The sequence below is a fragment of the Poecilia mexicana genome, unplaced genomic scaffold, assembly GCF_051168715.1.
Source record: "Poecilia mexicana isolate PSO_F unplaced genomic scaffold, ASM5116871v1 scaffold_19, whole genome shotgun sequence".
Classification (NCBI taxonomy): domain Eukaryota; kingdom Metazoa; phylum Chordata; class Actinopteri; order Cyprinodontiformes; family Poeciliidae; genus Poecilia; species Poecilia mexicana.
The window spans coordinates 3,135,804-3,147,488 of record NW_028263388.1 but is presented as its reverse complement, the minus strand read 5'-3'; the positions used below and the strand labels follow the sequence as shown (position 1 = coordinate 3,147,488).

Sequence of the window (11,685 nt, the reverse complement as noted above, 5' to 3'; positions counted from 1 at the left end):
TTTTATTCTATGAACAAAAAATAAATAATTAAATTGTGTAGGGCCCCCTGTTGGTCAGGGCCCCTAGAATCGTCATCACCTTTCACACTTTTTGTGTGTAATCCTCCGTGTGTGTGTGTGTGTGTGTGTGTGTGTGTGTGTGTGTGTGTGTGCGTGCGTGTGTGTGTGTGTGTATTAACTAGCATTGAAGCTAAAGTGAGAAAACAGCGGATCGTTGCACCAATGTTATTAGGTCCACGTTAATCTGCACCACACGTCAAGTGACTGTGCAGATTATTTATTTACCTATCACATAATCAGTGTTGTCGATGAGGGGAGGCAATGTAACTCTTAAATATATATTTTCTTCCAGATGTAAAATGTAAATCTAAGCTGGTAGGTCACAGGCCGAAGGAGGATATTCACATAATTTCTGTGTTTTTATTATTTGGTGTGTATGTGTCTTGTACTTAGTTTTATTCCGAATTAGATGTAATATGCCTTTTGCTGTGTTATGATATTAAATTAAATTGGTGTTCTCCTAATTTCCCATTTGACATAAAACTCAACTTCAAAATCTTCCGCTTCAATCATTCAGCGGAGAAAGAGTGACCAACCAATGGCGATGAATATTCTTTGTAAACAGGTCCCGCTGGCCAATGAAATCCACGGAAACTTGTTCTCTTCCTGTTTACGTCAGAATCTCCGAGCTCCATCTGTACTGCTGTGGTGTCAGGAACTGGGCAGAAAAGTGGAGGCGAAGGAAGAACAGTCAGAAACAGCCATTGCGCTCCCTTTGGATATGTATTTAATCACTAGGCTATGACTACAGGGAGTGATCAGTGAGATCCGCGGTGTTTTCAACGACTTGGATGCCTGCTGTTCTTTGATATGGCTAAGTTCTGCTGGATCTGATCGTCGAAGTTTTGGCCGAAGAAGTTCTGACAATAGACCTTACATCGGTGCTGTCTTCCTGCTCTGACACATCTTCACCCAACAAAGGCAGAGGTCATGGTGTCTTGGATCATTTCCAGAAGCGTCGTGTAAGTACTAACATGGTTCACAACTCCTGACTGAGTTTATCTTTAAGTTTGTTTAACCCAATACTGGTAATAGCTAGGTTAGCTAACCTGTTGTCCTAGTTACGTCAGGTTCCGAACTAAACAAACTTTCTCATTCTTCTAACGTAGTGAAATTTTTGACAACAGCACGCGAATTTGTTTATGTTGTAAAATTATTAGTGGGTATATTAGGTGATATGGAACTTGCAGCTGGCTACTCTGAGGACGAGGAACTTCACACTAACGCTGCGTGTAACCCTCAGCCACCAGGGCTGACGGTGAGTCACACTCAGAGCACCTTTTGTTCACTCTTGAAGGTTTTACGTGTTAAATCAGAACAGTTTGTAAACCCTGCTTAACTTCATATGACAAACGTAACGTAAGGTACCGTGATGGTTTTCGTCGGATTTCGTTTGCTCACAGCCTAGCAAACTGACCTGCCAGTTTGATTGTCTGCACCTTGTTCAAAGTCATTGTAAGCGAAAAACAGTCGATTAGGCCGTCATTTCGGATGTGGATTATGAATGCCATTGGGTAGGTTCTTTTCATGTATTGGAATTACGTCACACCAAACTTAACGCACTACCAACAAAAAAAGTATTTCACAGGACTTTCAAACTATGTGGGTACTGACTACATGCAGTGGCGCAACTGCACATTATTCCGGTGGATGCGAAAACATAAATTGCCCTCCCCCCCCAAAAGGAAGGAACGTCAGCGTAGAAAACATACGCTCGCTTCCCCCCCACCCCCCGAGGCGAGGATACGTTAAGGGTGAAACTCGCGCTAGATTTACCTCATTATGTGCGTGAGGTGAAGGATCGCTGAAGTGTATGGGAAAACATAATCGGCACCCTCCAGACGGGGTTTTGGCGCCCCCTCTGGTGCTGCGCCCCTATACGTTGCATGCGCTGCATACCCACTTTTTGCGCCACTGTGTACAATGATACTTATTCTCCCCACTGTATTAGAGATGTGCCGATCAGGTTTTTTCCTGCCGATTCCGATCACCCATGAGGGCCGATCACGGCCGGTCACCGTTACCAATCACATAATTCTTATTTTTTTAATCGTAAGCCCTACCGGTTACATTATGTGGAAAAAGGAACCATGAATTCACCTTAATTTAGACAAAAACTTGTTTTTAATAACTTTTTCCAAGAAAAAAACAAAACAGGCATTGTGCAAATTGTACTGTTATCGGTAATGCTATCTTTAACAGACTGAAAACATATGAAGGCTCTGAAGAGGCTAAATAATGAGAAGTCAAAATAAAACCTCTCAACATTGCCAAAAAATTCAAGTATAAAACTTAACATTCAAAGGCAAATACAGGTTCCATTACAATAAACAATCCTGAGTTACTGAATGAAACTTCCCCATAGCATGGCGGCTAGCTGATTACTGCTAGTTCTGAGTGGCTGTTTCTGACTGAGCGGAGTAATTATGCAGAACAGGGAGGAGGCAGAGGAGATCGATTATTTTTTCAGAGATTATGTGTCTCATGTTAGGACAGCGAAAGTTTTAATACGTATGTAAAATGTATTTTTTTAAGTTAGATGCTGCAGCTTCAAACAGAGGTTAGGTGTGAGAGTTCACTCCCAGGTGAAGCAGAAGCGGCGCTCGGTCTGTGAAATATTACTACCTGTAATACTACCTAGCAGCGGTTCAACAGCGAGAACAGAACCAGCGTCTTACACCGCAGTTCGAAGACCAGATAATTTTGCGGGTTATTTGTTTAGCTTTCTGACCGTAATGCTAATCCGGGTGAGTGTAGCTGTGCGCTGCTTGACCTGCCATCTGATCGCTCCATATGTCTTTTTTTTTTTTTTTAATTTTAATTTTATTTATTTATTTTTTTTTTTAACTGCAGTGAGCCTCGATATAGCCAAACTCCGTCAAGTATGGCAATGTTTTGTCATATTACATTCGTCGTGTTGATGCATTTTGACGTGCTGGTTTTCTGACTTGGAACTTCTGGAGATCATGATGCAAAGAAGGATTCTTCATAAAAATCAAGAAAATTATGGACAACCCTGACCATCCTCTTCTGGCCGATCGCCGCTTACCTGCCGATTTTGGCCGATATCAAATTTTTTTTTGTCTTTTTGTTGGTCCTGAAATGTTGTTTAATATAACAAGAAAGCTGTTGAGTTGGCAACAGTGGAATCACTATTGTTAATTGTAAACTTGCAGACATAACATGGTGGGCCGGTCTGATTCTTAGACATTTGCCAAGCTAGATAAGATCAGTGGATAAGATCGGCTTCATACGTAAAAATCAGCCGATCACCGATCTCCCAAAATTAAGGAAATCGGCACTGATAAATCGGTGCACCCCTAGTTTTTATTTCTCCTTCAAATAATACCTGAGCGGAATAAAAAACATTTTTAAGTCCTTGCTAAGATACATGTAGTCAGTGGCGCAAAAAGTGGGTATGCAGCGCATGCTATGAGGGGCCGTTTAGGACAAAATTTACGTTTTGTCTCTCACACACTACCAAAAACTCTCGCATACTCCAAAAAAGTAGCCACGCACACTCAAAAAAATTACGTTTTGTCTCTCACACACTACCAAAAACTCTCGCATACTCCAAAAAAGTAGCCACGCACACTCAAAAAAATTACGTTTTGTCTCTCACACACTACCAAAAACTCTCGCACACTCAAAAAAATTACGTTTTGTCTCTCACACACTACCAAAAACTCTCGTATACTCCAAAAAAATAGCCACGCACACTCAAAAAATACTAAAATGTCAGACACACACAAACGTTAACTTTCTCGCTCACATACACTACTATCAGCTCGCTCACATACACTGTACTAACAGCTCGCACATTCACAAACGTTAACTTTCTCGCACACACACTACTATCAGCTCGCTCACATACACTGTACTAACAGCTCGCACATTCACAAACGTTAACTTTCTCGCACACACACTACTTACAGCTCGCTCACATACACTGTACTAACAGCTCGCACATTCACAAACGTTAACTTTCTCGCTCACATACACTACTACCAGCTCGCACATTCACAAACGTTAACTTTCTCGCTCACATACACTACTACCAGCTCGCGCACATACACACAAACGTTAACTTTCTCGCTCACATACACTACTAACAGCTCGCACACACACACAGACGTTTATCTCTCACATACACAAGACTAAAGTTGAACACACACACACAGTACTAAGACTCGTTTTTTGAATGTGTGAGAGCGAGACTTTTTTTGAATGTGTGAGAGCGAGACTCTTTTTGAATGTGTGAGAGCGAGACTCTTTTTGAATGTGTGAGAGTTGTCACGGAAGAGGCGGGGCATAATTTTTGGATCAAACTGCGCATGCGTAGATCCTAAACTATAAGTTTCGATTGTTGACTCACTGTATGTTCTATTACTTAGTAATGTCCTTCATAGTTTTTATAAATGTTTTGCTCTAGCATTTTCAGAAAGAGAATGTCATCTTGAGACACCGATTTGTTATCCTTGTTATCATCTTTAAAGTCAGACTCGAGAACCTTGAGTGCGTCAGCAGGAGTTATTAAAGGAAGCTCTTTGATTGTGGCTCTGTGGCATACAGCAGATATGCTAAAAGAGTTACTGTGAGATGATGTGGGGCCTACAATACTCCAGCCCAATGCTGTGCGGACAGCATAGGGTTCACTTTCATCTCCTAAGATGACCTGCTTTGGAGCTAATGCCTTGGAACAGTTGTAGCCAATTAGCAGCCCAACTTCACATTCTAGCTGTGGGGGGATCTCATTTACTATTACCTTGAGATGATCCCATTGCCTTGTCGTTTCACAGGAAGGAATGTGAGAGCGGTTAACTGGTATACAGTCTTTAGTGTAAGCAGGAGGGAGTTCAATTATGTCTGAAGAGTTGTATCCTCTCACCTTTAGACCTGAGATGCGCTCGCTTGGCACAACTGCATCCTTACCAAGCATTGTAGTAAGTTTTAACCTTATTGGGGTTGCTTTAGCTTTGAGATCGTTAGACACATCATGGTCAATGAACACTGTATCGCTTTGAGTATCCAAGAGTGCATAAACAAGCTTTTCTTTACTTGGTTGATGCTCTGAAGAAACCCATACTGGTACAATCATAGAGGTGCTTATACATTATTCATTGGTTCTTGCATTGAGAGACAGAGTTGTTGCAGTCTGTTCCGTGCTTATTTGAAATTGTCTTGTCTGTGATTTGTCGTTGTCATAGTCAAAGTCATGTAGACAGGTAGGATGTTTTTTCTTGCATATATGTCTGTAACGACAGTCCTTTGCGCCGTGTCCGGGTTTAAGACACCCATAGCAAAGTCTTTTGTCTTTTACGTATTTCCTTCGTTCCTCAAGTGGTTTGTCTTTGAATTGTGGGCAACTGTGAAGTTTGTGTCCATTGTCTTGACAGAGCATGCATGTTGGTTTAACATTTGACCTTTGTTTTGTGCTTTCTGTCTCTGTTACCACTTGCGTATGGAGAACACTCAATGTGGGCCTTTTTTCTTTCTGGATAACTTTGCTGGTTATTTTATTGAAGTCTGTTGAGTGAAGAGCCTGAAATGACGTAATTGGATTGCACACAACTTCAGCTTCGGTGGACATGAACTCAGTGAAGTGCCTTAAACTTGGAAACTTCCCATTTTCTTTCATGTACAGAGTAGCCTGACGATTCCACCTTGCAGCTGCCCAGTTTGGTAATTTTTTAACAAGTTTTTGGTTTTCTTCACAATCGTTGAGAATGCTTAAACCTTCTATGTGTGGCATAGCTTCATAACATGTTTGAATGAAATCAGCAAATGCTCTAAATCCTATTGAGTCATTTGTTTGTATCTTTGGCCATTTTGTTAGTCTTTCTCTGTACGCTTTCTGTACAATAAAAGGATGTCCATACCTTTGATTGAGGCGTTCCCATGCATCACTGTCGTTTCTGTAGAAGATGCCATCAAGCGTTTGTCGAGCTGAACCTCCTACATATTTCTTTAAGTAGTGTAACTTGTCTGTAGGTGATATGTTCTTTTTATCAATGAGTGCAGTAAATGAAGCTTTCCACTCAATGAACTCTATTGGATCGCCTGTGAACGTGGAGGGCTCAGACATTGGCAGTCTGATCATGGCGACACTGTCCTGTAATGCTTGGGCTAAATAAAGGACATCTGTTTGTAAAGGTGAGGTGGACACAACGTTGCTGTTAGGGACCTGAATGGGAACAGAAACTATAGAAGCCTTTTGAGTTGCTCTAGCACAGTCAACATGAACACTGCTCTCGCTCTTTATCTCCTGGTCATAGGTTATTAATCTAGCTCGTGCAGCCTTTAACTCCCTTTCAGCCTTTAATCTCTCTAACTCACGTTTTTGAGATTCTAACTCCTTTCTCTCTTTCCTCCAAAAGTTGAATCTTTTCTCTTTGTTTTTCTTTTTCTAATAAAACTTCATACTCTGCCTCCTTGGCAGCTAACTCTGCAGCAGCTTCTGCTCTCTTTACATCTACTACTGACCTTGTAGAGTTTGAATTACTGGCAGCTGAATGTTTACTTGAGTGTGTGATGGAAGAACTAAAAATGGATTGAGAATAGTCTGGATCAAGAAGTTCACGTAGACGTGTCTTCACTTTCTCACTGTCATAGTTATCTATGCCTGAGAGTCTTTCATATGCAACTCTGATAATGTCATTGGTGACTGCTTCGCATGCATCTATAAGTCGCCTTGTGTCACTACAGGGGGTAATGATTTCCCTTATTTCTGTGTATAACTTTATGACATTATCTCTTTCTCTTTCTAAGATGTCCATGAGTGAAGCAATTTGACTGTTTGTCTCCTTTCAATTGTTCTCTTGTTGTGCGTACTTGCCTCTTCCATTGATCATAAACTTTAAGAAGACGTTTTTCCCTTTTGTGAGTTTCTTCCTCCTGATACGCTCGCATTTTTTCTGTAGGCCTCCTTTGACGAACAGAATTTTGAGCATCCTCTTCTTCGTTGACTTGTAGGTCTTTGATGTACTTTATTTCCTGATCAGATGCTTCCATGCTTGATGCTGAGAGTGGGTCGAACAACTTCTTAGTTCAGAGTGAAGCTCTTCTCAATTTGGGTCACGCTCTTACTTCTCCCGGAGGTGAAGCTGTTACTCCTGGAGGATCAAGTTCTTACTGTAGCATCCCGGTCGAAAAGATGTTCTCTTTAACTGATGGTTCACTCCCCTTTATTTAACAGCCTTTATGTGTGAACACACCGTAAGAACTACAAATGCACAAACAAAACACCATTAGCAGTTCTTAGAGGTTCTAACCTTTTCTTTTAACTAAAAAAAAACCTACTTTATACAACAACATTACATCTACATCACGTGTATTTAATTAACCTATATTTCTATACTACAAATTAACCAAAATCTATTTCAACTGTTTTAACAGTTTGCCAGTTAATCAAACATTAACATCGTTTTATATCAAAATACAAAAATTATGTTCAATAAATACAATATTCTCGATAAAACACCCACCTTGTTCCCTCATCAACCGAGTGCTATTTAACTAATTTCTTGGATCTTAGTTGAACCACCCTTTAGTTGTCTTCACTGAACTGCGACTTGTATGTTTGCTCATTCTCTGCACTATATCTTAAACAGACAACAGTCAGATACTGTCAGATGTTTGTATAGATTGCTTAGCAACACTGACTTCCAAAAAAAAAAAAACTCTTTTCAAGTCAAAACGTCAGTTAAAAAACAACAAACAACTCCCAGCTAAATGAGGAAACACTAAAAGAAAATAACAAAACAAAAAAATAAATTCAATTACATATATGAATCAGCAAAAGCTTTACAGGGGGAAACCCTGATATTGTGAAAAAGTTCATTAATGTTTGTCACTAATTTCAGAGACTGAAACTCATACAAAATACAATACATATTTAGGAAGGTTGTTTAAGACTTGCTTATGGTTTGTTATTTTCAAAAGGTGCTCTCAGACTGACAAACAAGCCTCAACAGAACACATCTAATTCACCACATATGACTCTATGTTGGTTATTCTCCCATAGAGGAATTTTCTCTAACTACTCCCTTTTGATTCAGCAGCACTTCAAAAACAATCCACTCAGTGCTTTTAGGGGAGAGTCAAATAATGAAATTCTTATTTGTCAAGTTCAAACCAGATGCTGTGAGCTCAACATGGCAGAGACTGGACCCCTCCCCCATCTCTTCTCGGTCTGAGTGTTTCATTCTGTTTATTTTTTTTTGTGTGTGTTTTTTTCTGTTTCCTTCTGCTCCATGCTTCCCTCCCTAAAACTGACTGTTGGTGGTGTTCGATGTCAGGAAACTAGTGAAACTGACCCAGAGCCCCAACTTGAGGCCCATCAGAACACACTGGGGCTATTTTTTCAGCTGCATATAGGGTGGAGATGTGGGTGAGGTACAGAAAGATTGAGTTAGTATGAGGTAGGGGCCCCAAGTTTAAAGTTAAGGAGAAATCTTTTTTCAAACATCTGACATTTTGGTTTGTAGAGTTTAAGAAAGTTTTCAAGCATTTTTTTTATTTATTGTTTTTTCTGAGGGTTTAAGGAAATTATGTGCTGCAGTCTTTCTGTACTGCTGTAGCATAGTGACAGTTGGCTGCTGTCGTGTTCAGAGTGCTTCACCAAACATGGGCGTAGCTTAGTAATTATCCTGCAGGAATGTCTGATTCTCTTCATACAGTTACAAAGTCTGCAGAAGCAGACTTTGAGGTGAAATACATTTTAAAGACATAAAGTAGTGTATTATAATTACTTTATAATATATTATAAGGTCATGTTTTGGTCTTCAGGATTTTTGCATGTGGAGAGTTTGCTTTAGGGATAGTCTCCATTTCTTACAGTCCTCTCTGAGGGTTAAAAAAAATCACCAGAGGCTGAGTTTTATGTCAGTAAAGCCTTTGAATTTCTCGAACCATTCGACCCATACATACATGCTGCTGTTTTGCTCACCAAATCAGGCTTTTCAGAGTTTAGTGCTGGTTTTCCTCCAGAAAATGTGCTAAGCCTGGTGGTTGGGCACCATGTTTTTGTATAAAAAATGTTAAGTTGGCATAAAATGTAAAATTTTACAGGGTAATTAATTCTTACCAGAAGATTTTGCCGACAATGTCTTCCAGTAAACTAGCAAACCAATGTACAAATGTAAAAACAACAAACCAAAAAAATAAATTTTTATTGAGAATTACATTGATATTAAATTTGATTTCATGATTTCAGTATAGATGATTTAAAAGGTTTTAAATTGTTTAACATTTAAATTTAAGATATAAATTTAAATTTAAGATATAAATTTAAAGTAAACTTTTGCAAGTTTACTTTGCAAAAGTGCAAAGAGCAATCTTAATAGTCACATTGTTTTGTTACCACAGCTACAATCTGATTCTGTGAGTTTAATCTTTGAGTTTGAGTTTTATTTATTCACAAATACATCTCGACAAATTACAGTTGTCACTGATTGCTTTTAAGCTCGGCTAATTAAACTAGACCCCCTCTACCAGATTCCATTCAGTCTGTATGAAACACCGTTAGTGGTGCTGATGTTCTCAGCAGGAAGAGGGGCCCTTATTCTGCTCAAGGCCTCATAGAACATTGGACTGGCCCTGCATGAGGAGCTAAATCCACTGCACTGGCATCTCTCCGCTGGATGAGAGAGAAAACTGGACATTTAATTTATGAGGCACTAGTAGAAATCAAGCTTTTCCATTTCGTGACTGAGTTTTCAATAAGCGCCACAGAGACGATTTGTTTTAGTTGCCCGGGTTTTATGGGACGTGTTTTTCTGATTTCCTCTCGGCTGCGCGGAGCTGCTCTGCCTGAGTGGAGTAGAACAGAGGTAGAGAAGACATTTGATATGGTACAGTTTGATGCATTGTCGCGCTGCAAAAAATAATAAAAAAGGAAAAACCAGCAAGCTGGATGACTACCAGGTGAGTGCTACAATTCCTCCACAGGCTGAACCACTAACACACCGACTGAGTGGGAACACATACATAAACTTTAATCAAATTTCACTGCAAACACAGAGCCACACACTGGGCAGCATATGTGAGATGTAAACGCACATAAATAGTTCTTTGTTCACAAAGATATATCATTCTCACTCCATGGCACTCTCAATGATCACCTGTAAAAGTATGACTATAGGTTATATTTGCGGTTTACATTGAGCTTGCGCAAGCAGAGGAAGCGCTGTGGCTTTTAAACTTGGTGCCTACCTTGGTGCAGTATGCTCTGAAGAAACATGATCCTCACAGAGAGTTAGTGTAAATGCCAATACAGGTACAGCTTCTCTTCCAAATCATCCAGTTTGAGTGAAAGATGGTGCCAACGGTCTGATTGGTGCCGGCTTTGTACCCTGTTTAATGCATCAACTATAAACTAGAGGTGCACAAATTCATTGGCAAGCCGATTTCATTAATTTTGGGAGATCAGTAATTGGCCAAAACTCGCATGTGAAGCTGATATTATCCCCTGATCTTATGTTAAAAATCAACCACAGTCCAGAAAACAGCAATCAGTGCACACCTACTAAAAACCAGTCTTTCATGAATGAACTGCTCTGCCGGTGAAATGCTCAGTGCAGCAAAGACGCAGGTAGTCTTTAAACTATTGTTTTTCCCATTTTTTTTTTGAAAACAAGCAACGCTTAGACTGGCTGGGGGGCAACTAAAACCTGGCAGCCTGCCAGGCATAGAATACACTGGAGGAAAAGACTGTAGTGGGTCTCTGAGATTCTCTCCCTTGCCTTCACCACACTGTAAATTCACAGCACACTCCCATGACAATTCCATGACTAAACTCTATCCAGATGTTCTTGGATGAAGTCAGGATGGAGCAACACGCTAGCACAGCACCACCGCCAGGGTGGAGGCCTATGTAACCAGTGCTGCTTCTCCCTCTGGATGGCCACACCACAGTGGTTTGTGTAAACAGCCTGTACAAATACAGGCTGTTTACCACAGAGATCACTACTCCACGTCCTACACTCCATCCGAGTGACACTGATCGCATATCAAGTCATTAATATTCATAAGCACACCAGTTTTTTGAATCTATATAGTCCAGTTAACGATTAATCAAATTTTAAATGAGTTGACAATTATCTTAATAATTGATTCATCATGAGTAATCCAACAAATTATTTCAGCTCTAATTTAAACATCAATTTGCTCACAAAGGAGAGAGCCTTGAAAGTACTTCTAGAATTGTTTAGCATATTTCTGAGATTTTTCTTTATATTTCTGGACTGATTCAGAATGCTTCACTACCTTTGGACAAAAACTCACAGTGCCTTGAAATAAGAGTGTAGCACACAGCGAAGACAAGAGCCAGGGAGCTTTGGCAGTCTTTCAGTTTCTATAGCAACAACGGGAAAATAAACTGCTGTGGTTGTGCTCGCATGCTGCTGTGGAGACTTGGGTTTGAGGGAGTATACATGACTAAATATAGTGTGTCTGTGTATTTGGGAAGCTGCTGTTCTTATGGAAGCCTTCCAACTCCAGATTTTTGCCCATATTGTCAGATTAGGTAATTGTTATAAAGCAAAGTATGTGTATGTAAATGCTCTGCTAAGGTTGCCCTGTTCATTGGTTGGAAGGCTGAATCTGAATGAGAGAATTTTGGCCAGA

General features: G+C 40.1%; 1 protein-coding gene across 4 annotated transcripts in view; it reads left to right on the top strand.

Annotated features, from left to right (window-relative positions):
• The first annotated feature begins 687 nt into the window (after positions 1–687).
• Positions 688–11,685, top strand: part of reep3b (receptor accessory protein 3b) — a 51,135-nt gene continuing 40,137 nt past the window's right edge. For 2 of the 4 annotated variants that reach the window (XM_088016546.1, XM_088016543.1), the window contains exon 1: positions 688–1,022. Coding sequence is in view for 2 of the 4 variants with exons in the window: in XM_088016543.1 (XP_087872669.1) it covers positions 991–1,022 (32 nt within the window). In the remaining 2 variants the exon portion in view is untranslated. The remainder of the gene's footprint in view (positions 1,023–11,685) is intronic. The other 2 variants (XM_088016544.1, XM_088016545.1) reach the window with 1 other exon arrangement.